This window comes from Panicum hallii, chromosome 1, assembly GCF_002211085.1.
Source record: "Panicum hallii strain FIL2 chromosome 1, PHallii_v3.1, whole genome shotgun sequence".
Lineage (NCBI taxonomy): Eukaryota > Viridiplantae > Streptophyta > Magnoliopsida > Poales > Poaceae > Panicum > Panicum hallii.
In genome coordinates, this window is record NC_038042.1 from 48,903,258 (window position 1) to 48,930,214 (window position 26,957).

The following is a 26,957-nucleotide window of genomic DNA, read 5'->3' on the forward strand; positions in this document are numbered from 1 at the left end:
CGCGGGAGAAGGACGGATCTGGGAGCGCGCGGTGGCCGCCCGGTCGCGCCTCGCCTTATCCTCTTTTTTATTTTGCGCCTCCTCGCCGCTCGAGTCGAGTCGTCTCCGTCCTGCTTGCTTATCCTTTTTTCCTTTTTTTTTTCCTTTTCCTTCGAGGGAACCCGAAGTGGAGACCCGCTACAATGCTCCCGCGCACGCGAGGTGAAGAGACCCGAACTCGAAGCGATGCGATGCGGAGCAATGCGACTGTGACGGGCGGGTGGCGAGCGCGCTCGGGGTGCGTATTTATAGGCCGGGGCGGGGCGCTGAGGCGGTGCAAGTCGGATCCGGGCCGTCGGCTCGCGGGGATCGGACGGACCAGACGCCAGATCAGGAGGTGGGCCCGTGGGGAACGGGTGGGGCACGACGTGACGTGGAGGCCGCGGGCGCTTTGACTTTCTTCGAGATGGTTTCCCGGCGGACGCGGGGTTGTCGCCTGATGCTCCAATTACCGGTGGGGCAGAGAGGTCGGCTGGGGCCATGTGACAGTGAGCTTGGGTGTGCGGGGAGGAGTAGGCGTTGGGGATTGGCCGTCTTTTGTCGAGCACGCGGGATCTGGGTACGGTTTGGGCGCGGGGGTGACTTGGTGGAGAAGGATACGTTACACGTGGAAGCAGCTGCGTGGCTGGGTCCTCTGCTGAGGTGTCGGGTGAGAGCACGTAACGGGTTGGGTTTCGGGTCCGGGTACACATCCTTCGTTGTTTTTTTTTAGGGAGGGTCCGGGGACACATCTGGAAGCAGGATGCAAAAGATTCACCGGTGGGTTGGGCTGGGCCTCACGGCTTTAGGTCCACATATGTTATCGGGCTTTAGGTTACGAATTGTGCTTTATTGGGCCGCGTTTGTGCACATAGGCGCCACGTCGTCTATTCAAACTTTCAAAGTCCTATGGGCTTAATCTGGTTGCTTCGAGGACTGTTTCAAAACAAAATGGAAAGGGACTTCGAATTTTCGATTCAACGCCTCAGCGTTTTGGCCGACGCACATCAGCGGCCACCCAGGTGACGTTCGGTCGGAGGGTGAGGTAGAATCGCGGTTCCATTCCGAATTAGGCCTGGTTCGGCAGCAAGGTAACTGTTCCAGACTAGGAACGGTTTCAGGGCAGGAATCAGTGAATCATGTCCCTTCACTTATCCTGGTCTGGTTCTAATCCCCTTCCTAAACCATTCCATTCCTTAAAAAATTATGTTCGTACTTACAAACTAATCGCAGATTCATACTTACAAATCTATATGTAGCAAAGCAACGCTGACAGAGGCCTGAACATTCAAGGTGCAGAACAAACACTCTAGCTTGTATCTTACTAGTACTTATACCACATCCTTCTTGCAGAACGTTAGCCAACAAGGCCGTTGTCATCTTACTGCATGTAACACATTCAAGCTTCATGAATCTACAGTCTAGGAAGTCAGTCTTTGAAAAGCCTGAACCTAAAAACCCAAGCAGCTAAGGAAAATGAAGTCATCCAAAGCTTGTCCCATTCTATAGCAAATTCACTTGCCAACACATACACGCCATGCATCACGCCTTCACCTCCTTGGAGCTTCTAAGCTGCCACATATCTGGTTCCTGTGACAAGAGATTTTGCAACCATTATAGCAAAGACAAAGGCATAGATAGTGAAAAAGAAAGAAGTTCCTGTACTCAAGAAAAAACTAGCAGATAATGTGTTGTCTGCAGAGACCAATACAGACCAAAGTGTTAAACCTACACCATCCTGTACACCAGTATTTTCTTCCAGTCCATTCTGGTTAATGACAGTTAGCAAATGGCAATCAAAACTCTAATTCCATTGTAGCACCGTAGCACCAAAAGCATATCAACTGTAAATCTAAATAATTGATTACCAAGAAGGGTTATCAGGAAGGCACACATAAGATGTAGCAGTTCTAGAACATGGACAATACTTTCTTACAGTTCCTACCAAAAGAATACTATATGTAAGATTGCAACCTTTTTCCTTGGAAGCGGAAATAGATTAGCAGAATCAGAACAAAGTAAACGTTGCAGGCTTGCAGCTCAGAAGAATTGTGGATGCAGAGGAAACAGAGCACATGCAGGCAAGGATTCTACCTGGTTCACAGCACAGGCATGAAAATAAAAGTTGTCTCCCTACTGGAACAAAACTAACAATTCATCAGAATGGTGGCACTTCAGCGCCGCATCACTGAAGTGCTATTTCATTTGTGCTGCTAAATGCAAGAACAAATCTCGCACGACCACATCTACTAGCTATGGCAGACGACAGTAATTCGTGAGCAAGCTGACCCAAGATCCTACCATCGTGCTACCCTACCTAGGCTTCCACGAATCGAATCAAATTGAATCGAATGAAATCGGAGAACACAACCCAACAAACAAGAATTAAGGCATTAAAGCGCGGCACGAACTCAAGAACCCAAGCACACTGATGGCAAGAATCAAATCCAGACTGTAGCTCACCACAACCCAAGCCAAGGAAGAGAAGAGGGGAAGGAAGAGGGGGCGGCGGCTTACCGGTGACTAGGCGGCGGAGAGGATCGGCGTCGTCGCCGCCGCACCATCACTTCATGCGCTGCCTCGTCTCCTGGCTCGTGTGTCCGTCGCCTGGATCCGAGCCGGAGGGTCAGACTAGTGGCTACGTTCCGGACCATGGAGAGGGTGGAAAGTTCGTTCAGGCCAGTTTCTGTTCCGGGCCGGACCAAAACGAACGGTGATTTCATCGTGGGCCTGGTTTCGAAACGGACCGCTCCAAACCGCCCGGAATGAGCCCTGGAATGGCCCGTTCCGAGGAAACCGAACGGGGCCTTAGGGGGTTGGAATGGCTCCATCTCTATATTTGATTGAAGGGATAGAATAGCTTATTTTTTATTTGATTGGAGGGATAAGCATCAACCGACTCTTATACATTAACATCCGTTTTGTGGGGTCCATCTATCATGCATCACCCTTCATTTTCCCCTCCCCTCCCTTCCCGAGCTCACCTGGCACCCAAATTGATCTGCTGCTGCCACACAAATCGATGTGCCGCCACCGATCGATTCGCCGCGTCGTTGCCCAAATCAGTCCTCCGCCACCCGATTTGCTGCGCCCTCGCCCAAATCGATTCGTCGCCGCGCAAATTGATCCGTTGCCACACAATCAGTCCGTCGCCGCATGATTCTTCACGCCACCACCCGAATCAAAGCAGCGTCGCTCGATTCGCTGCCGCCCGCTGCTTTTTACCAGAGCCTGGGAGTCGGAGTTTTGTTGTCATCACCGCCTAGCCGCTCGCGCCTCCCATGGGAGGCGGTGGGTCTTGGCCATCTAGGTCGTGCTCCGAGCAGGCGGAGGTGAAAGGATCGTGATGTCTCCTAGAGAGGGGTGAATAGGTGCACCTACAATTTTCACTCTAAACAAGCGGATAAAATTCACTGCCTGCCAAAACCGAAACTTCTAGTTTTACAAATCCGGAACTTTCGGATTTGAGCAGAGTAGTAGGTGAACTCGAAACTTTCGGTAAAACCAGAACAAACCGGAACCTCCGGGTTCACACAAAGTAGAGTGAACACACAAATCAAATGTGAGTAAATGGATACAAATTCAAACCCCAATGTAGAGGAGACTCAGTAAAGCTTCTTGAGCAGGTCCACACAGTTCCTACACACAAATCAAAACAATCTCTGCAAGACAACAAATGTTCAATGGAGAGCTTCTCAAATCCAGAAGATAATATCAAACACAGTTGAGACAAGAATCTTTAGCGAAGTTCGAATTCACTGCATGCACTGCACAAGCTCAGTGAATCCTACTCTCATTTGAGGTGCTCCACGAAGCCTCCTCGCCAAGGCGCTACACAAGCACACCTTAGCCTTCCACTATCCCTTCTAGAAGTGGAAACCGATCTTTACAAACTTCCTACAACAGCCCACACAATTGGATGCCCGCCGGGCAACCCCTAGCCATCTAGGAACCCAAGGCTCCAAGAGTAACACATACGAAACATACGATTTCGGCTAAACTCAAATGCTCAATGTTTGTTGTGCTCTTTAGTGCACTCAAATGTTTACTCTCTCAAACCCAACTCAAGGATACTACAAGAATCACACAATCTCACAAAGAGGGATTGGGGAGAGCTCAACAAGACTATCAAACTTTCTTAGGACGACCAGCAAGCAGCTAAATAATGTCTGGAACAGAAGCCCACCAAGGAGGGGGCTCAAGGATATAAATAGCTAGGTCCAAAGAAACTAATGTTTAGTAACCGTCGGAACATGGAACTTCCGGATTCACCAACTCAGAACTTCTGAGTTTTCAAACTAACTAGCCGTTAGCGCCGCGTATGCAAAACCCCGGAACTTCCGGGTTGCCCTTGTTAGTTTTAACCAATGTGCACTTGAGACTTTTGTATCTCTCTAAACTCACCTGGGTTGCTTGCGCATTGAGACTAAACCAAAACACAATATAATGCATCCCTCTTAATATTACGGTATACCTATACTCAAGATCAGAGGTAGATAACATGTCAACCACTTAGCTTCTCAAAAGTGTACCAAGTCGTGCCTCGATCAATCTCAACCCGAGGGGTGCAATCAGTTCTGTTTCTTTTTTCTTTGAGCACATATTATTTGAGCTAATGACTTGAACCATCATCTTTGAATGAAATCCACTTCTAGTTCAAATCACCATCTTCACATTATGATTCTAGAAAGATTGATACTTGCTAATATGAATATCATACATGACCAAGATTTTTCAAGTTAAATCCAATGAAAGTTTCTTCACCCTAGCAGTGGTTCCTCAGCATAAACTCATTGCCCTTCTACAAGCTTAGCCCCTTAAAACACTATCCCGGATTCTAACCCTTCATTCTTGGTCACATAGAGCTCCATAAAAGTTTGTATCATAACTAAATCATCCATAAAATCCATTCTTAATAATTCTTTGCAACTTATATCTTCTATTGATAGATTGTCCATTTATTCACAAGAAATTCTCGTCTAGTGCTATGACTTTGTCAACAAGCTTTATTTGGATACGAGAATAAATAGTTATCATCAAGCAGTGACTCAATCCATATAGTATTCATTGCTTGTCAATATCATCACTTTAATCATAGCCTAGTCACAAGTCTTGTCATATAAGTTTTTTATCTTTATTTTCAATATCTTTCATCACATATATTCCATTGATATGACAATCAATTCCTGCTCATATGCTCAACTAGATGATTAGTTCTTTAATCGTGGTGTTATTCAATTCACCAAAAACCACTAGAGGACTAGATGCACTTTCAATCTCTCTCTTTTTGGTGATTGATGACAACCCTGATTAAAGCTTACAAAAGGATATATCAATGAAGCTTTTGAAAACTCAGATTTAGGATGAGCACCCCTAAATATGTGCATTGAATAGGATTCAACAATTTAGGCCTCAAATGCTATTTTACACATATTCAAAAGATAACATTGAGCTTCCCCTAAACCTCAGCATCCGTGGGGTGCAAAATAAGTGTGTGAACAAATTATACGTGATACATATGATATATATCTCACACAATAGCAAGATAAAATAAATTAACAAATTCTGTCAGCCAAACTTAGAAACTCCCGAAATTAAAACTCGGAATCTCTAGGTTTACCGATTATATCAGGTTGAAGGCCAAAAATCCGGAACTTCCGGATTGCAAACCCGGAACCTCCGGGTTTGCCAGGCAGAACTGGCTAAAAACATCATTTCATCGAAACAGACCATTTCAATAAACTACCATGCATCAAGTCTTAATTTAAGGCATTAAACACGGTTCACCACACAATAGCACACATTACAAATTGTTCTCAAGTCCACATGAGCTAAACCAAATTGATTACACGGCATGTGACATACCACAACCAAATCCGGATTTGGAAACCCGGAATTTTCGGGTTTGCATGGGCAAAAACACTAACAGCAGCAACTGAAGCTTTAATCCATCATCTTCTCCCTCTTTGTCATCCATCACCAACAAAGGCTTGACGGGAGTCCATATGCAAGCTCCTACTGCTGATCATCGTCTTCATCATCATTTTAACCACCATATCCACTTGTTCCTTGACCGCGATCACCAAGGTGTTGTCCAAACATCCAAGATATGAAATTGCCAAATCCATATGATGGTGGAATACTAGGAGGTGGCTATGGCATAAATGGAGATGGCGAAGATATAGGAGCAGCGGAGGGATCAACATATGTAGGATTAACATAGGAGATACTAGGAAATAGTCCACTACCATAGAGCTGTCCCAATAGGCTTCTTGTTGATATATTGTGTTAAGTTGCTCCAAATTCTCTAGTTCACTTTGCTGTTGTCAGCGCCATGGGAATGGAGTGCCCCTAGCCCTAGACAAAGCAAAGGTAAATGGGCCGAAAGGCCCTCCTGGCCCATTATCAGTAATGGGCGAAGCTGAGGCGCCTCCTAGCTGACTCGAAACCGTGGAAGGCCAAGTGCCTCCCAAGGATGAGGTGGTTCCGTTGTGGAGAAGAGATCACCTGACGGTGCATTTAAAGCGCCCGCCGTACCACAATCGAGTGAGGCCTGTGGGCGGCGCGCCTTTCTCGTAAAACAATATGATTACGGGGGAGGCGTGCTCTCAGACGGCATGGCGACCGGAACAAGGGGAGCCTCCCCTCCCGGGTCATGTCGCGTCATCTGGCGATGGGCAGTGGGGTGGCCCCCGCCACTCCACCTCCCGGGTCATGTTGCGTCATCTGACGATGGGCAGTGGGGTGGCCCCCACCACTCCACCTCCCGGGTCCATTCAGGACGTCACGACTTCCTCAGAGTGGTTGAACTCAGCGCCGCATGTGAGGCGGCACTCATCGTCGTGCCGGTGTAGAACCACACCGGACGGAGGCGAGCCTGGAGCGGAGCAAGGCGGTGAAGGAAGAAATCCATCCCCACCATCGCGGCTGACAACCCGCTCCGGCGTAGCTGGGCGAATTGGGCTAGGACCGGGTCCCATCCAGCCCCTAGAACCGACGCATCCGTCCAGGCGTGGGTGCTCGACGGCGGGCTGGAGAGGAGGTGGAGGTGGAGCGAATTAGTAGCGACCTCCACGTATAGCCACTGCCCCTCCTAGCTCTCCCACTTGTTCCGCACCGAGAGCGTGATGAACGCCTAGTGCCGCGTTTGATGGATCCGGCAGTAGCATCCGCCCACCATGCAGGCTTGGAGGGCAGCGCCCAGGCCCTGGACGCCGAGGGTGAATGGTAGAGGCTAAAGAAGTGGCGGAAGAGTTCCACCGATGGCTGCACACCGATGAACATCTCACACGCATCATCTGACGGTGCATTTAATGCACCCGCCCTACCACAACCGGGCGAGGCCCGTGAGCGGCGCACCTTCCTCGTGAAACAATATGATTACGGGGGAGGCGTGCTCTGAGATGGCGCGTCGACCGGGAGCCTTCGCTCCCAGGTCATGTTGTGCCATCTGGCGATGGGCAGAGTGGTGGCCCCGCCACTCCACCTCGCGACACATCGGATAGACATGAAGAGGAGCGCCTGCGGCCCTGGGAAACGCACAGGAAACACCCCTGGCGATACATAGAGCTCGGGAAAGACCTCGGAGCATCCCAGGGTCCCTCAAGGAGGGCCCCGGGTGACGACAGTCCTGGCCCACGATGCAGGACCCTGCCTGGCGGGAGGGCACCACTTGCAGGCCGGCGCCCCTCATCAGGTGCCGCGTTCACACTTAAGGTGGTAAGCCTCTTCCTGGGGCATAGGGGAAAGGCTATAAATAGAATAGATAGGCAATGTGTAAAGGGATCCAATCGACCCGAACTCAGATTCAGCTGAATACTACCACTAGCTCCATACAGGACATAGGGTGTTATGCTCACAACAGCCCCAACCAGTCTAAACCACCTTGTCTCCTGATCATCACACGGCGGAATCCTACTGCATGTTACACCCCTGCCGAATCTCTAAACGGTGGTTCCTATGAATTCCTGCTTGCGGTACTCACCCACCGACAGTTGTCCTTCGGAGCCAGTGGGAGAAGAAGGATCATTTGGCAAAGCTACTTCTTGCATTTTCTTTAATCTCAAAGTGTCTTTCTTTCTCCTTTGCCTCTCCTTGTGTACAACATCATTTATGGGTTTGCACATTCCAAATATCAAGTTGAATATCTTTCTTAGTGGAGAGGGGGGCTTTTCCCAGTTCATCTCCCTAGAGCCACCTCGTCGAGAATGGGAGCGAGAAGGAGGTGGTGGAGCACTAGGAGCATGTGAACAAGCATTAGGGGCAGCCACATCATCACCTTGATCAGCAGCTTGCTGCCTTCTGCCTTGCTTGTATCGCTTGAGCTAGAGTGGGTCCGTAATGATAGTCCTTCTTAATGTCAATGGGAGTATGCACATAATCACACTCAAATCTCTTGTTTGTTTTTTGATCAATCATGTACATGAGATAAGCACCATAACAACAACAACACTTTTGAGGTAATTCCAAAATGGACATGATTTCCTCCCAAATATAGTCAAACATACTAAACTCCGGCTCACTAGGACATAGAGCAAGCAATAAATTTTTGCCAAATGCTGAGATGTTGTGAGCATCACCCTCTCTTGGAGCAAGTGTCTTCCGAAAGAACTTGATGAGATAGCCACAGAAAGGAATTAAGCCTTTAGGTCCACCATACTCCCACTCCCTGCTAGGCAAATACATGTCCTTCATGTCTTCTTTGGGAAGATGTGACCCGATATGGATCCTGTTGCGCCCATAGTCAGCTTTCCCAAACCCAAACATAGCAGCAAATTCAAAATAATTGATCTTTTACCATTTGCCTTTGGTTATCCAATGGACCCATCTCACATCTTCTTCCTTCTCAAAATAGTAAGTGGCATAGAATTGAGCAATGATCTTATTGTTCCAATCATATTTGAATCCCATTGTTTTGTACACATGCTTTTATCAGGGATAGATCCCCTGGGTACCGCAAGGAAGCTACCCGTGAGGAAAAAGAAGTCCGATTCCTACTAGGATTCCACTGTAATCCTATTAGGACTCATACCTTATAATCTTACTAGAACTCCTACCTTGTAATCCTACTAGCAACCCCGTCCCCTAGGATATATAAAGGAGGGCAGAGATACCTAAATAGGCACAGAGAGAACCAAAAGAGAGCAGCCAAAAGGTAACTCAACTCCCAAGCGCAGGGCGCAATATACAATACCCTAAAATAGGACGTAGGGTATTACGCTACTCTAGCGGTCCGAACCTGTCTAAATTTATGTCTTGTGTCCTTGCGTTCACCTTCAAGTTCCAGATCAGGCGATCCCTCCCCAAATAATCACCTACCTTAGGGTATCCCTAGGTAAGCCGACGGTAAAAACACCGATAGTTGGCGCCCACCGTGGGGCCGATCGTCGCGATCATTGGGCGAATTTGAAGGACCTCTTCATCAACATCAATCCACTCAAGGTGGCGGATTGCTACTTCGTACATATGCATCGGCAGATCGATTCATCGAGTTCGAGATCGGATCCTTCAGTGAATGGCTACATCGACCTCGACTACTCGGCTCGACTTCACCTTGCGCTGCAACATCGATGCACCGCGGCCGCCGACCTCAACGACCCGGTTCAACTTTGTCTTGTGCCGTAATGTCCGCGCACAGCAGCGACAAGTTTGACTACTTTGACTTCGCGAGAAGGCTCGGCGGCCAGCCGGCGATCACTTCGAATTCGCGAGGACGATCGGCGGCCCACCGACGACTACTTCGACTACGCGTCTTGACTAGAAACTAGTCGAGGGCGAGCCTCACAGCAACGACTACAAACCTAGCATACTAGTTGGATTTTTGAAAAATCTATCCTATACCACTCAAGCATCCAGCAATTCAAGGCAAGCACCATATTTAGTATATTTAGCTCATACCTTACAAAAATTTTTAAGATCACTTGACATCGAGTCAAATAGATGAAGGTATCAACCAAATATCTAAAGGCACACTAAAAACTTGAAATTGCTTGATGCTAAACATGCACACACTAGCATGTAGAGGGCCTAGATGCAAAGATCAATGCATATACACATGAGTTGTACATACCTTGGCCCTTCAGATCCCTTATCCTTCACAATTGAAGGATTTCATATTTAAGCTTGCACTTATGTACCATTTGTACCACTTGAGATCTCTTTCTTGATAAATTATGAGAAGCTCACAAGAACAAGAGATAACCAGTAGTAGTACAAGCTCTAGCTTTATGTTTGATAGCTTTTGAATGTGGAAGGGAATGAGCTACCAAACAATGAAGCCTAATAACATGGACTAAATTCCTCACAAAGGTATGATGCACACATATATGTGGAAGGCAAGTAAATGTGCATCTTTTGATCAATTAAGACCAAATAAGGAATTTAAGCTATATTATGGAGAGTAGCCACACGTAGAGGTGAACAACCCGAATTAGAGTTCAAAAATACCTTTTCATGTTGGATTGATGACCTTGAAGTCAAGTAGCATACTCACGATAAAACCTCGTTGTTTCAAGAATATATTTCCATTTACTCTACACACATAGAGACTTGAAAGAAAGGTTAAATCTAATGACACAAGATATGAAATTAGTTCCCCTATAATATGCGCATCAAGGATGGAAAACTTGAGATATGCACTTTTTTATCACGGAAGACACTAGAGGAGGCTAATTTCATATTTTGGTTAAGAAAACAAAAATATTAAGACAAATGAAAATAGGTCAAGAAATGATCACTGTGCTTTGTTATGTGAATATCAAGCATTGGAAACAAATTTCATTTAAACATATAACAAGTTAGCCTTTATTATATATCAGTCTTGCCCATCATATAGAATCCGGAACTTCCGGAATTGAGAAGCCGGAACTTTCTGGTTTACTTGTACTCCTGTGACTGAGTGGTGATTTGTCGGAAGTTCCGACGTGGGGTTGGAAGTTCCGAGGAATAAAAGAATTCGAACCCGAGGACCCTTGATCGGAACAATGATGATACCGCCGATGGACGTCAGAAGTTCCGATATAGTGTCGGAAGTTCCGATGGTAGCTTATCTTCTCCAAAAAGACTAATTTTGATGAAGAATAAGTTTGGAGAATTTAAGAGATAAGGTTTGTAGATTCTCCTGTATCATCAAGAAAACACTAGCTCCACCACATATCTTCTTAAGGGCATCATGGGTTACATTATATAAATTTCTTAAATTGACACAAGAGGCTAAGTAGATCCTATACTTGACATCATACAAAGCAATCTCAGATATAGGAAGCTAGATAACTACGGGAAGGTACTTGTTACCAGAGATGATTGAAGTATAACATAGATTAATTACATTTCGTCTTCGGCAATTTTTTAAGATGAGAGATGAGAAAATCAAACTTGAGATAATATTGAAATGATAAAACTCTTCTCAAGTTTTGCCAAGTCTCCAATGCCTCTCTAAGTACTTGCTAATTCTCTCAAGCACATTTTGGTACCCAAGTTGTGTTGGGTCCATAAAGGTTAGTCAACAAAGATTTGGGGACCCAAATGGCTTTCGGGTGAGTAGTCAATGACTTTATCATCCTACCAGCACAAGCGTCATCATGGAACCTCCTAAGATGTACATGAATATTGTTGATCAAGTTAGGCTTACAAGTGTTACTATTTGGACAATCCTTATCAAGATATCCATTTCCTCAACATGTGTAACACACTTTTAGCTTGAGATTGCTTGCTGACTTGTTCTCATTGTTTCTGATATCCTTCCTCTCTAAGTACTTTTATTGAGCTTTCTTGAAACCTTTGTTCAGCTTGTAGTGGTGCTGCACTATCAAACCCGGAACTTCCGGTATTTTTGACTTGCATGGACAGGTTGCAATTTTGTATCCCTTTTTACAACACCCAAAGCATCTTATCTGAGGAAAGACTTCTTTGTCTCTTGGAGACTGCTTGATTGAGCACATTGAAGCGTAATGTCCCATGCTGGAGCATTTGAAGCACTTGATATGATCTAGATTCTTCTTTGCTTGAGGCTTGCTCTTATGAGACTTGTGTGCTTTGTTGCAGGAGCTGTGCATAGTTGATTCCTTTTCAAGCTTCTTCACCATATTCCCACGGTTATCTTGAGAAGGTTATGCATCGCTCTTGCCATTTATCCTTGTCATGTCTTTCAAGAGTCTCTTAGCCTTTTTGTTAACTACTTTATTCATTTGAACTAGGTCATTATTACAATCTTCTACAGTCACTTGCTCAAACCAAGACGGTCTTTCTTTCTTGCCATTATGTGAGCAAATATTATCAATTGGTTGAAATGATTTTATCATTGTGATCACGATCTAATGAGCTACCTTTAGCATGGCATATGATTTTACAAGCCTTTCATTAGAGCACTTGAGCTCCATAGGATAAGCTTGCAAATCTATATACTTACTAGTGAGCTCATCCACTTGAGTTGTGAGAGCTTGATCCTTATTTTCTACTAGAGCAAGAGATTTGATTTCTTCATCTTTGTTACTTAGAAACTTTCTTTGTATTTCAATCTCTTGATCTTGCTTCATCACCTTTTTCATCATCTCAATGATTGTTTCTCTACTTTTCTTGTTCATCTTTCCAAGCTTAAGCTTAAATTCATTATCATCATCATCATCATCATCACTATCACTATCTGAATCAGATTAATCTTCGGATATGGCCATAAAGCACCGATGATGATCATAATATGACTAAGCAGAACTGGCAGAAGCGGACTCATCATTTGGTTGCTGTCTTTCAGCCTCTCTGCCAGAACCGGAACTTCCAGGTTCCATATCCGGAACTTCTGGATATACAGCATCAGTGAAATCTCTGCCTACATAATCTTTGCCTTCTTGAATCTTGCATGCTATCATCTAGGTTCAGTTTCTGATGATGATGATGTGCAACCCTCAGTGGACTCACTAACTTCTTATATTTGAACATCATATTTAGCCTCATCATATTTATCCTTGAGAGTGGCCCAAATAAGATGTGCATCATGATGTATTTCTTTCATCTCAAAGATAGCTATTGTAACACAAGCATTGAGTTGCATATGATCCAACTCCTCTTAAGTGATATTGGCCCAATCGATATGGTCAATATCAAACTTTGGAGGAAGAATGCTAGCAACTAAAATATGCTCAACATTTGGACTCATGGTCCTAAAAGCATTAAGTACATGAGCAGACCAAGAAACGTAGTACAAGTGGCTCAAAGAATACCTTATTAGGTGTGGACATCTTTTTCCATGGCAGTTAAGCTTTGATGTGAAGCGTCGCTTGATACCAAATGAAAGGACCGTGATGTCGTCTAGGGGGTGAATAGGAGCACCTACAATTTTCACTCTAAAGCAACGGATAAAATTCACTGCCTGCCAAAACCGGAACTTTCGGTTTTACAAATCCGAATTTGAGCAGAGCAGTAGGTGAACTCGGAACTTCCAGGTTTTACAAACCGGAACCTCCGGGTTCACTGAGAGCAGAGTGAACACAACAAATCGAATGCGAGTAAATGGATACAAGTTCAAACCCTAATGTAGAAGAGACTCAATAAAGCTTCTTGAGCAGGTCCACACAGTTCCTGCACACAAATCAAAACAATCTCTCCAAGACAACAAATGTCGAATGGAGAGCTTCTCAAATCCATAAGATAATATTAAACACAATTGAGACAAGGATTTTTACCGCAGTTCGGATTCACTGCATGCGCTACAAGCTCAGTGAATCCTACTCTCCGTTTGAGGTGCTCTGTGAAGCCGCCTCACCAAGACGCTGCACAAGCACACCTTAGCCTTCACTATCTTGATTACCTTCCTTTGCGGAGGTGGAAACTCGACCTTTACAAACTTTGAATGAAATCCACTTCTAGTTCAAATCACCATCATCTTTGAATGAAATCCACTTCTAGTTCAAATCACTATCTTTACAATATAATTCTAGAAAGATTGATACTTGCTAATATGAACACCATACATGACCAAGATTCTTCAAGTTGAATCCAAAGAAAGTTTCTTCACCCTAGCATTGGTTCCTCAGCACAAACCCATTGCCCTTCTCCGAGCTTAGTCTCTCGAAACACTATCCCGGATTCCAATCCTTCATCCTTGCGTCACATAGAGCTCCATAAAAGTTTGTATCACAATTAAATCATCCATAAAATCCATTCTTCATTATTCTTTGCAACTTATATCTTCTATTGATAGATTGTCCATTTCTTTACAAGAAATTCCCTTTTAGTGCTATATTTTTGTCAAAAAGCTTCATTTGGATATGAAAATAAATAGTTATCATCAAACACGTGACTCCGTATAGTATTCGTTGCTACTTGTGAATATCATCACATTAATCATAGCCTAGTCACAAGTCTTGTCATATGATCCTTTTATTTTTACTTCAATATCTTTCATCACAAATATTCCATTGATATGGCAATCAATTCCTGCTCATATGCTCAACAAGATGATTAGTTCTTTAATCGTGGTGTTATTCAATTCACCAAAACCTATTAGGGGCCTAGATGCCCTTTCAGGAGGTCGCATGGAGCAAAGGATCGTGGGGCGAAGAGGGCGAAGGAATGGAACAAGCTCGTTCGGGTTTTTTCGCGGAGCAAGTCCGAGCGAATATTCGCTCATTGGGATGGCTCGCTTCCTATATCCATGAACCAAACAAAGAACGAAGCCGCTCCATTCCGGTTGGCTCCTCAACCATAACACGACCCAGGGGAATCACCCCGCGCCGGTCCAAGGCTTAGCCTTTGGTTCCGCATTGTTGGTTACACAGAATTTTGTAAGTTGACGAGTGACATTAAATTCTCCTCTTATGCTATACAATGGAAAAACTTCCATATCATGACGAAGTGGAATCGATGGAAATTTTTTGGCATCTTCTCAATTTGAAAGTTTGTCGGATTAAATCAGCTTTCCATCCGATAGCAATTATTGAACTGATCAACACATCAACTCTTGCATGAGTATATGAGATAGGACCAGTTTGGTGGAGCTCCAGCTGATTCTAACTCTATAAAAGCTGATTCTGTGAGGCTGAAAGTGATTCTAACTCTATGAAAGCTGATTCTATGAGAGCTGAAAGTGATTCTTTATGATTCTTTAAGATTAACTTCATCAAAAATAGATTCAGTGTGAGAAATAAATCAGGAGAAGCTACTTTTTCATCTCCAAGCTTCTTAGGATTTTTGGTAAAGCTCCATCTGATTCTGATTCTCTGTGGGAGCTGATTCTCCGAGAGAAGTGATTGTCTGGCATAAACTCTTAAAATCAGGATGGAGAATCACTCCACAGAATCAGGAGAATCTATTTTTTTCTCCCAACCTCTTAGTGCATTTTACATAATCAGCAGAGAGTCACTTCTCTCTGGAAAAGTATTTAGCAGAGCTCCTGTTGGATTCAGCGGAGAATCAGTTCTGACAGCTCTACCAAACACATGATTAATTTATTTTGGAGAATTACTCTACAGAATCAGCATAAATCACTTCTTAAAAAAAACTGTTTGGTAGAGCTTCTTCTAAATTTAGCCAAAAAGCTGGTCTAGGAGCTCTGCCAAATAGGATAGTACCTTCCATTCCTTGCCCATCAACAAATCATTTCCTTATATTAGCCTTTCATCCTCTCACCGGACGTTCACCCGACCAATATTGGCTTCTCATTTACCCTGTGATCCTTTTGCAGACTCTTAGCACGGATGTCAACAAAAGTGGACGGTCTTTGACCTGTCTTGCGTGCGCAAGAACAGACGTGAATTTTTTTCCCTTTTGAGCTCATCCTGTATGTTTTTTTTTTATCATGTGAGAACTTGTGCTTCGCAAGGCCAGTGGATCACCTCTAGTGAGCTTCACTACTTCAGGATGCACGTCCAGTTCTCATTCCCACCCAGACCAGTGCCTAAGATCAGGAATGCGTGCGAGACTTGCACACGTCCCACCCAATTTTCGTTGCGGTGAAATGGATTGCTAACAAATCGATACAGGCCACGGTCCAGACAAATGCCACCACAGAGGCAGCACCCATGGCCCGTCAAGCAACCGAACAAATCCAGCCGGCCGGGCTGCCGGGGCACGGCGGATCCGCCGCGACCTAACCTACCCCTCCCGGCCGCACATTGCCGTCGCCTTGGATCCTAGCACGCCGAGGGGGAACAAAACCACGTGCTCGCTCCATACGCGCACGCGGTGCTATCTCGAGAGCCCCCATGGCCCCAGCCGGCTGCGAACAAAAACGCTGCAGCAGAGCAGGCGCCGCCCCGGATCTCGAAGCGGCGCGTGCGCGCCACCGCGCGCGAGACAGGGGTCCCCGATCCGGCGGTGGCATGTTTTCCGGGACGCCAACTTTTTCCGTGCCCGCGTGGTAGCTGAGCGGATGGCGATGGCGACGGCGTGCGTGCGGGCGGGCGTGCCTGGTCGTCCGGGTTTGGGGGGCGGGACCGCTTTGACCTTCGAGGCGCGGTCATGTGCTGCGCTGGGGTGCCGGCCGAGCGCCGTCGTGCCGGGCGGAGGGGGCAGTCGGAGCACGGTGTGCCGTTGCGCGCCGCGCGTTGCACTGATGCACCGTGCCGGGGCCAATCATGAGGCCGAGCTCCGGTCCGGGCCTTTTCTGGTGGATGGCTACCCTTCCCGCCGCAGGGCAGACGCGCGGTCACAGCGCCCGTCGCCATCGCTCCATTCAGTGCCCTCTCGTGTCGTCCAGCTATCCCGTGTCGTACGTCGTGGCGTCGCCCTTCTTATTTCGCCGCGTCCCACCCGGCCGCTGCGTCTCCGAGCTGAGCTCAGCTCGCTGCCATCTCTTGCTGTCCCGTCGTCCAGTTCAGGCTTCAGGCCCCTTCCCGTGTCTGTCACCCAGTGCACAGCCCCATCCTTTGTGTTCCTGCTCTCGTGCAGTTCTAGGAGATGAGGAGATCGTCTCAGGGGATGATGAGCCTGAGCTACGACGCGGGCGGCGGGAGCGGGAGGGGGCTGCTGGCCTGCTACGTCAGGGCGAAGCCGAGGCCGTCCAAGTGGGACGACGCGCAGCGGTGGCTCTCCTCCTCCCGGGCGCCCGACGACGACCGGCGCCGGAGCTCCTGCGCCGACGACCGGCTGCTGCTGCCGTCGGCGTCGCAGAAGGGGAGGCACTCGTGGAGCGCCGCGGACGCCGCCGCCGCCGCCGTGCCCGCGGCGGCGGGGCCTGGCGCGCGGGACGACGGGGACGCGGAGACGGAGGCGCAGACGAAGAGGGTGGACTCCGTGCTGGCGTACGGGCAGCAGCCGAGGTGCCTCTCGCTGCGGGACATCGGCACGGAGATGACGCCGGCCGGGAGCAAGGAGCCGTCCAGGGCCAACACCCCCCGCGCCACCCTGGCGGCCGACCCGGCGCCGGCGCCGGCGCCGTCCACGGCGGGGCGCGCGAGCGGAACCCACGCGTCGCGGTGCCGACCGGACGGCGGATCGCCCCGGGGCCACCCCTGCAAGGGCGCCGACGCCGACGCCGAGGAGCGCGGGGAAGCCGCGGCGCCGACGGCTGTGTCGCCCGCCGGGGCGTGGGACGCCGCCGAGCGCGCCAAGCACATGGCCAGGTGACCGCCCATCTCTCCCTGTCCTTGTCCGCTACTACCAATGCGCTCTTGCGCTGCTTCCTCTTTCTCGTCCGCACGCTGCCGAGCCATGTGAAGCAACAAACAAAGCGCTACTGCCGCGGCAACAGTCGCCGAGCAGTGCTGGTGCGTGCACCGGCCGGGCCGGCGTCGCCCTGTGTCCCTGACCCTCCAGCGAGTCACCACGCCGACACGCCAGGAAGACCTTTCGCAGCTTGTCCTGTACTGCGCGTGCTGACGACGCCACTCTTTTTTCACAGGTACCGGCGCGAGGAGATGAAGATACAGGCCTGGGAGAACCGGCGGCGGCAGAAGGCCGAGCTGGAGATGAAGATGACCGAGGTACAGTACGATCGTGTTCCAGTCTCATCAACCTGCAGATTTAAATGGACTTGCCGAACAGCACAGGGCGAACAGCCCTGAGCATTCTGCTGCTTTGGACAATGAGAAACGGCTTGGTTTTGCTGGGCAGGCCAAGGCGGAGAGGATGAAGCTGCGGGCGCGGGAGAAGACGGCGAGCAAGCTGGCCTCGGCGCAGGCGGCGGCCAGGGAGAAGCGCGCGGCGGCGGAGGCCAAGCTGAGCCGCCGCGCCGCGCGGGTCGGGGACAAGGCCGACGTGCTGCGGCGGACCGGGCATCTGCCGTCCTCCTCCTCCACCGGGTTCTCGCTCAAGCTGCCGCTGATGTGCAGCTGAACGCCGTGAGCCCGTGCTCGTGCACGCGCAGAGCGCGCAGGGAGCGCCGGGGGTTTGGGAGTTGGGACGTCGCTCGTGCGTGTGCGTGTTCCCGGGCGTTGCGTTGATGCGTCATACGTGGCCGAGCGCTGGTGCGCGCACGTTTTGGTCTTCTGTTCTGATGGAGACCGCACGTGCGGTGTGGCAGTCAAAGGGTGTGGTGTTCAGTTCCCAGAGTCTCGGTCGCTCGTCCTTGTCGAGTGGACTCCGTGGTTGCGGCTCGCGACCGTTACTCGTGCCCTGTTTTCGACCGTGGAGTTTTGTGATGCGCAGCGCAGACAGAAAGTTCTAGACGGCTTGATTTTATCTGCGAAAGTCAATAAAGGAAAGGAAAATACATTTTTAAATCTTCTTCAGGGTCTCATCTTCAGCTGACTGAAAAGGTGCGATAAACAGATAACTCATAATTGTAAATACTCTTAACAGTTAACACATTCGACAAGATGTTTACTTTTTTTTTCCTGCCGTGCTTTTCTTTCTCCCCTTCATATTTCTTCTCACATCAACAAAGTTCCGTACCGAAGGGACTGGATATGGTGGAAGTGGAAATGTTCTTAAGATAAAAGAATATTGTATATTTCCTCCGTTTTAAATTGTAGATCTAAATTTGCCAAAACGATCTGCAACTTACAACGGAGGAAGTATTAAACACAAGGATGGAGGTCTGCCTTAGGCTAGTGTTGTTAGGTCTTTTGTTTTGCCCTTCACTTCCAGGACAGCTCAACTGTTTGATAGCAACTTCTCTGCCTTATAGTTGCATTTTATTCATTCTAGCATCATTTTTTTTTTGCGTGAGGCCTTATAGCCTCCAATGCTTGAATAGTTGTAGCCAACATCAAGCTAGTGCTGTTTGTTTGTGTTGCCACATTTGCCTCCCATCCGGCAACTGTATAACACTTTAGGTCTTTGTTAGTAGTTCTTCCCTTGACAAGCTTTTCATTTTACAAACCTGCTTCTGCATCGTGTTCGTGTAGGAGCATCACATTACAATTGTCTTGCATCTCGGTCTTTGGCTACTTCTACTTCTACTTCTAAACTAAATTAGTGAAACTATTTATTTTCTCATGAAAACCCAAGACACAGTCTACGATATGCAAGAATTAATAACACTCATACGTTTGATCTACACACTTAAGCCACTACGCTATGCCTTGTCATAGTTCCTATTTCATCATTTCTTTCAAGAGACCGTCCCATGCATTTTGGCAAGGAAAATATGTGCAAATTTCTCTAATAAAGAATTTTTTTGTGGATTTCAGATTTGGGAAGGCTGAAACCTGAAAACCGACATGCCATTATATATTTGCCAAACCCGTAGCCACTGACACCGTGCCCCACCATCAAGTCGGCCACGAAAGTTTCTGAGCAGGTGTGCTTCCCCCCGAGGCGTCCGACGTTACCGTGAATTGCTCAGAACCCACTGACAAGTTGGACCAGCCAAAGTGTGTACCCCACCTGCCATGGTCCTTGGGCCTCGTCATGTCGGCAAGTCGCCATGCCGCGTCTCGCCCCGCCGCCCAAGTTCGACGCGGTCTCCTCCACGACGACGAGACCACGAAGCCGCGTCGGCAAGTCACGCTTGCCTTCCCTTCTTCCCTCGTCTATTCGTGTCGCGTGACCGACCCCCGCGATAAGCTTTCGCGCGGCGCAAACCAAATCGCTCAAATCAGAGTGCCAGTTTGGCCAATTCTCCAATCCGAGCGTCCGTGAGGTCTCATCCTATCCCCAGTTCGACCCTAGCGCGCCCGATTTTGTTCTAGGGTTTGCTGTTTTGGTCCGGGGATCTAGGGTTTGGCTGCCAATTTCGCCGTGAATTTTTGGGATCCAGTGGATTTGCCCCGTCCCGAGTGATCCCTGCTTGCGCCCCATGGCTGCGCCGCGGCACGCGGGCTACAGGAGCCATGACGTGGCGAGGGGGCGGGAGCTCGACCCGGAGCGCTCCAGGAGGAGCAAGGAGTATCGCCATCGCCACCCGAGCCGGGACCGCGACTCGGACCGCGGCGACGGCGGCCGCAGCGGGGGCCGCGACATCGGGCACCGTCGCCACCGCTCGCCGTATCCGCCACCGAGGAGCCGACCGTCAAGAAGGGAGAATGGTAGGGAGCCTGGCGAGGTCTCAAGCGGCAGCGGCTCGGAGGAGTCTGGTGGGCGCCCATTGAAGGCCGGGGTACCGAGGGAGGATGGTTTTCTGGGAGTTTGCAAGGACGGTAGTGTGTTACCACCAAGTAAGAAGAGGAAGCACTCACCTGTAGTCCTGGATGCCCATGTCTCAAAGTTGCAGGCGATAGATGATGTGCGGAGCAGGGGAGTAGTAGACACCGCAGCAGCGGAGTTCCCTTTGCCTTCGCCACCTCCTTTATCAAATGACAGTCCTATGGCCACGGTTGGTGGGTGCTCAAGCCCAACAAAACATTTGGATGTTTCAGTGGTTACTCATGAGGCAGAATGTTGTCATGAACATGAGAAGAATGGGGTTATGGTGGGGGAAGAGGAGTGCCCAACAATGGGAAACATCTTTACTTCAAGATGGGCAGAAGCTGATGATGAGGAGGAAGAAGTGATTGTGCCCCAAAAGAAGAAAAGTGTCTCTCCTGCTAACTTGTCTGAATGGAGATCTACAGAGAAAGTTGCAATCCCAGAGCTTGGAGAAGTGCCACGGGTTCAAACATCAAGAGGAAGCTCCTCAAGTTCGTCTAACTCCATGGGTAGCGAAAACTGGAATATCCAGGTAGACAGGGGTGACTGCATGGATGTTGAGAAGGAGGATGTCATTGATTCTTCTGTTGGTTATACTGATTTTGGGAGTGATGCACGCAGGTCTAAAACACCTGAGGCTGTACGTCCACCACGTAGGTGCTTTAACATGCTTCAGGGCTGTAGAAGTATTGATGAGTTCGAGAGGCTCAACACAATCAATGAGGGTACATATGGAGTTGTTTTTAGGGTGAGGGACAAGAAAAGTGGTGAGATTGTTGCATTGAAGAAGGTCAAGATGGATAAGGAACGGGAAGGTTTTCCATTGACCTCTCTTAGGGAAATAAATATCCTCTTATCCTTTGACCACCCTTCAATTGTGGATGTCAAGGAAATAGTTGTTGGTGGACATGATGATGATACTTTCATGGTGATGGAGTACATGGAGCATGACCTGAAGGGTGTCATGGAGAAGATGAAGCAACCATATACCCAAAGTGAGGTCAAATGTTTGATGCTTCAGCTGCTAGAAGGCGTGAAGTATCTTCATGACAATTGGGTACTGCACAGGTAATGACAAACTACTGAATTTTTTCTTCCCAATCTGGCATGATTCTGAATGGTCTTTGTGTTTTGTACGATATAGTAATGTTGTGTTGCTTTGTAGGGATCTCAAGACATCGAATCTCCTCCTGAATAACCGTGGTGAGTTGAAAATATGTGATTTTGGACTCTCTCGTCAATATGGCGGCCCGCTAAAACCTTACACTCAACCAGTTGTGACTTTGTGGTATAGGTAAGTTATGGGCCAGCATAAGATTTTTCATATGTTGTTTTTATATCATGATTTCACTTTGTTTCGAATGATGGCTCATTGTTTGCTCCTTATGATTTCAGGGCTCCGGAACTACTTTTAGGAGCAAAGGAGTATTCTACTGCTATTGATATGTGGTCATTGGGTTGCATAATGGCAGAACTCTTATCAAAAGAGCCACTCTTTACTGGGAAAAATGAGATAGGTCAACTTGATAAGGTACATGGTGTGTGGTTTACTCTATTTTGTTTGCTATCACTACATCAGTGAAATCTAATCGCACAGTAACTTCTATTGCAGATATTTAGAATACTTGGCACACCCAATGAGGAACGGTGGCATGGTTATTCAAAATTGCCCGGTGCCAAATGCAAATTTGTAAAGCAACGGTAAGTGGCTACCCTCTTCTATTGCTGCTGTTTGTGATTTGAATATGCAGGTTCACATTATGGAAGTCTTACCTTTGATTTCCCACCTCAGGTACAATAGGTTAAGGGACAAGTTTCCAGCTGTATCCTTCACGGGAGGGTTGACCTTGTCAGAAGCTGGATTTGACCTGCTAAATAGGTTGTTGACATATGACCCTGAGAAGGTAATATATGTTCTCCATTCTATTACCTGACTTTTCTATACTCATTTTGCATGCTCCTTAATATACTTGTTTCTCTCATGCAGCGCATATCTGCAGGTGATGCCTTAAACCATGAGTGGTTCCGCGAGGTTCCTCTGCCCAAAACAAAGGATTTCATGCCAACGTTTCCTGCTCTGAATGAACAAGACAGGTACGGGTCACTACTCACTAGCTCATTTGGTTTCAAATATTAACACGCAAAAACTGAAAATTTTGATTAATGTGGCTATATATTGCATTCCTGGCATGCAGGAGGATCAAGAAATACATGAAGAGCCCTGATCCCCTGGTGGAGCAGCAGATGAAAGAACAAGGGAGCTCAGGAGATCGTGGTCTTTTTGGCTGATCTGAAATCAGATTTGGGCTTGCTGCAGTAATCCAATTTTCAGTGTGAATAACTGTGAGTACATGTGCCAAGACATGAAAGTAACCTGTCCACTTAGTGTGTGGTGACAACTGATTCTGTTCTATAGCAGGCATGGGATCAGAAGGGAATAAAATATTTCATTATGGTCCATTCAGCTACTATTCAAATGTCAGGCTTAAGTCTCTATCAGAACTCAGGTCACATTCTAATCCACCATCATTATAAGGCGTAGATCTAGTTCACTTTCAATTTCATTTGAAGGTTGGGCCTATTGGGTACACCGGTTTGACCTCTGAAACTTCTCTGTGTAAAATATCATATATCGTTGCCTTGTAATCAGTAATCAATGAGATATTAATGACATCCTATTTTATTTTACTCTGTTCAAGTATTTCATCTTTCTTTTGGTCTTTCCATTTTGTTTGCAAGAGTTGAACAAAGCGAAGGGAAGGGTGTATTTTGTTTTTACAAGGAAATTGATGCACTCTTATCGCAAATTGTAAGGTAAAATACTGAGGAGCCTATTCCCTCTGCTGATATGCTATTGTAAAAAATGTGATGAATCTGTCCCTTTCATTTCTTATTTTAATTTTGTTAAAGACTGGTTTGTACTTAATAGAGTTATTATCTACTATGACACCATCCAGTGGCGCTTTTAAATTGTTGTCTTGATCCTTGGTGTACCTGGTCTAGTAAATATATAGCTTCCTCATTTGCAAAGGTGCAAATGTTACCTGACACAGGAATTTTCTATTTCCAAGAATTAATAACGGCATTAGACAGTTTTGGATCATTGAGTTTCTATATGCATCTAACAAACCATTCAGTCCGGGTATGGCAACGGAGAGACTTATGTTTAAATATGTGAGTTCCTTCAGTCTTTTGCAGTAGCCTAAATGGCTTCAGAATGTGGAAACAGATATCTATATCTTTTGTTGGTTGCTTTCCTGAACACACAGTGATATAACTATGATGGTTGGAGCTTGGCTACAGTTTACTGTCATCTTCCCAAAATATTGACAGTTCTTCGTTTGATCTTCTTGGGCATTCTTTTGAACATGCCATAATTTTCTAATGTTCTGCTAAATTAAAAATTTGCAGATGGCTTAATAATCCTTGCACCTGTGCTGAGATCTTCATTTCTGTGAGCTTATCTGTTGTAACTTCATTGCTTCAGCTTAAGCCACTTCTTCTGAGAAACTAAGCCATTTCTTGTGAGACACTATTGCATTTGTGGTTAGCATCCTTGCTGGAACTTGTCAAACTAGATCTATCAGCTGTTGTTTGGGAATGTCATATTTGTTCCGTTAGACCTGGTCCTGATGATTTTTGTTGCACAATTAATGTTCAAACAATGATATAATTCTTGATGAACTTGTTAGAAAGTTTACTTAACTCACTGTAAACGTTATGTGACACGTCTGCAGCTTAAAGCTGTGGCTGTATCAAGACAAGAAGCTTTCTTGGATGTCAGACTATTATACTTGAACTGACTTTCTTTGTGGCTGGGACTTTAAAGGTGTCACCTATTACTGTGAATCCAAGGGGTCAGTCTACTATCTTATCTTCTGTACATTGCTGCTTTATGCTAAATTATTTGTTAATCTTCACGTGTTCTTCTTCACTTGGCAGAGTTCAGGTCAGCTCCTTTAACTACCTTGGTAACTCCTGACCTCTTCCTCATTGCACTCCAGTTTTGTTTCATGTGCTCATCATCATCTTTTATCATTCCTGTGTCCTGGATCCAAAGGCAGTTCAGGTGGAAAAAAATATTTAGATGAAAACGCAGTATATTGAATTGTCCAATGGTCCAGTTCTTTTGCCAAAATAAACCCCCCCCCCCCCCCAAAAAAAAAAAGGAAAAAAGTTAACATACTTTGCTTTTGTCAAGGCTACATTAGCTCTACTATCAGAATCGAGAAATCCTACATTCCCACAATGATTGCATCTAACTGTTCAAAATATTATAGTCCTTTTTATCACCTTGAAGTTAATAAACAGTGTGTACTTTATCTGAAAGAAACCCAATGGTTCTGAAAACTTCCAATTCTTTCTCGCAAAGCTGATACTTGGGCTTGATATTGAGATATTGCACCAACTTAAGTTTTCCGTCTTCTGGTTCGAGCATGTTGCATTAATTTTAAACCAAAGATACACGAAATAGATTTAAGGAAACCCTGAAAACCTACATGCTATTTGAAACCTGAAAGGTTAGGTATACCTCCAAACAAGTCTACAAACAATATAGGCCAGTAACAGTGTAACAGAACCCTCAACCATATTTTTTGAACTCTGACTACTGTGCTCTTCCATACCACCTTCAGCATGAATGAATGAATAAGTACAATAAATAATGCTAGGGAGATGAATGTTTTTATGGATCTTGGCATTTAGACCTTCTATAATTTTCCATAGAAGTTTTTATTTGGAAACTAGACTATGCATGTACAGAAATAATCACTGGTAACAAACATAAGGAATAATATTAGGGAACATGATATTCAAATGATCCTATATGGAGGTCACACTGGGATCTTTACCATGATTGTAGTTGCTTGTCATCCCCAATGAGCATGACATGTTTTATCCCTCTGATTGCAAGAGGGATCATTGATTCACATTTTTCTAGTCTAGTGACTAAAAGTAACGGCCCGGCATGCTAAGGAAATTGATGTTCCAAGCATAAACTATCCAGGACCAAAAAGGTTAGTATCAAAAGGTTTACTTCCCATATGCATGGAGATGGTAACCTACTTTTAAGTATTTCTTCTGTTGTATGGACAAATATTTAAAAACACAAAGCTTATTAGTCTCAAGCAAGTTGGAGTAATCTGGAGATAAAATCCAACAGAAGCCACTAACAAAGAGGATACTCCTATATAATTGTGGTAATGAATATAGTTTAGTTATCAGTGTCTTTGATACTGGCTTAATTGTGATGTTTTGTGAGATCATGTTTGCCTGAAACCTAACTGCTTTCAGTTGCCTGAAAACTTAGGACTCTACAGTTGGTATTACTGTTCAGTGAATTGCAGGTAGCACTATTGTTCAGGGCATTGTAGTTGTTGGGAATTATGATGTAATGTAGCAAGATCTAATGTCTGAACCACAGAATGTCTATGAAGCTTGATTTGTGGCATCTCATTTTGTTCAGTGAGTTTGTTTTAAAAATAAAAGTTTTAAGTGATATACATCTCCAATTATCCAATGTGGCCAAATGCCATCTCCATTTCATGGCTACCTAGGCATGGATGGTAGCAGGCATGGCAGCCTTTAGGACACCCATGGAGATGGCACATTCAGGTCAGATCAACATTGAAAAGATGGCACATTCCAGACTGGTGGAGGGCTATGGATAGGTTAGCTACGTGATTACTAATCACTATTTCAATTTAGGATCTTATATTCAATTAATTGAAAAGATCTTATCTGTACATTCAATTGGATGCCATTCCTATATCATATTCATGGTGGCATATTATCATCATGCATCCTCCAATATCCTTCTAGCTGTACTCTGAATCATGCTGAAGTCTATAGAAGTTCGTAGCTAAAAATGATTTCTAGAGACTTGTAATTCTTTGAACTCTCTAGGTACACCTGTGGGAGCTATTATTTCTGTCTTCAGCGAGTTATTCTCGTTTTTTTATGACTTCGTGGCTCATTAACTTGTTTTAACCTTTATTTTGCTCATTGTTTTGTGAGTGCAAACAATGTTGGAAGGCACGATTGCCAGGGTCCAGAGGTGCAACCGTGCAAGGCTTTTGTGCGCTTACTATTGAATCTGACGAGTCGAGCCCGGTTTCTCAGATGCTGCAGTTTGTTAGGCTCGTTTGGATTTATTTTAAGAAACAAACCCTGGGGGCAAGAGCTGTAGATTTCTTGTTGGGCTAATTTTTGACGTGATGAGTACTGCTGAGCACAGCTTTTCGAATCATGATGATTCCGGTCTCTTATATGCAAGATGACTTGACGAATTTGCCTGAAGTACCTCCTGTTATTTGACAACTGGGAAATGAATTGCTGGGTTCCTGAACCATGTAGAAGCTTGCATGGACAGTCCAAAGTTTCTGTAAACAGTCTCAAAAGTTCTTTGAATATATAGACATGTTTTATTTCAAAAAAGA

At 46.1% G+C, this 26,957-nt stretch overlaps 2 protein-coding genes across 23 annotated transcripts; both read left to right on the forward strand.

Annotated features, from left to right (window-relative positions):
• Positions 1–16,628: 16,628 nt before the first annotated feature.
• Positions 16,629–18,671, forward strand: LOC112902022 (remorin 4.1-like). Its single transcript, XM_025970919.1, has 3 exons — positions 16,629–17,573; positions 17,852–17,933; positions 18,064–18,671. The coding sequence occupies exons 1-3, from the start codon at positions 16,909–16,911 to the stop codon at positions 18,283–18,285; spliced, it is 969 nt and encodes a 322-aa protein (XP_025826704.1). The 5' UTR covers positions 16,629–16,908; the 3' UTR covers positions 18,286–18,671.
• A 1,206-nt stretch (positions 18,672–19,877) lies between these two features.
• LOC112879098 (cyclin-dependent kinase G-1-like) lies at positions 19,878–26,869 on the forward strand. Of its 22 annotated transcripts, none has more exons than XM_025943459.1 (10): positions 20,192–21,588; positions 21,686–21,814; positions 21,916–22,051; positions 22,133–22,221; positions 22,313–22,424; positions 22,508–22,614; positions 22,716–24,377; positions 24,463–24,491; positions 25,433–25,535; positions 26,076–26,869. In XM_025943459.1, the coding sequence occupies exons 1-7, from the start codon at positions 20,192–20,194 to the stop codon at positions 22,807–22,809; spliced, it is 2,064 nt and encodes a 687-aa protein (XP_025799244.1). In that variant the 3' UTR covers positions 22,810–24,377; positions 24,463–24,491; positions 25,433–25,535; positions 26,076–26,869. The 22 variants fall into 22 exon arrangements, with proteins under 22 accessions (XP_025799225.1, XP_025799244.1, XP_025799242.1 ...); XM_025943457.1 differs by having other exon boundaries at positions 25,460–25,535; XM_025943461.1 differs by having other exon boundaries at positions 25,465–25,535.
• Positions 26,870–26,957: the final 88 nt, after the last annotated feature.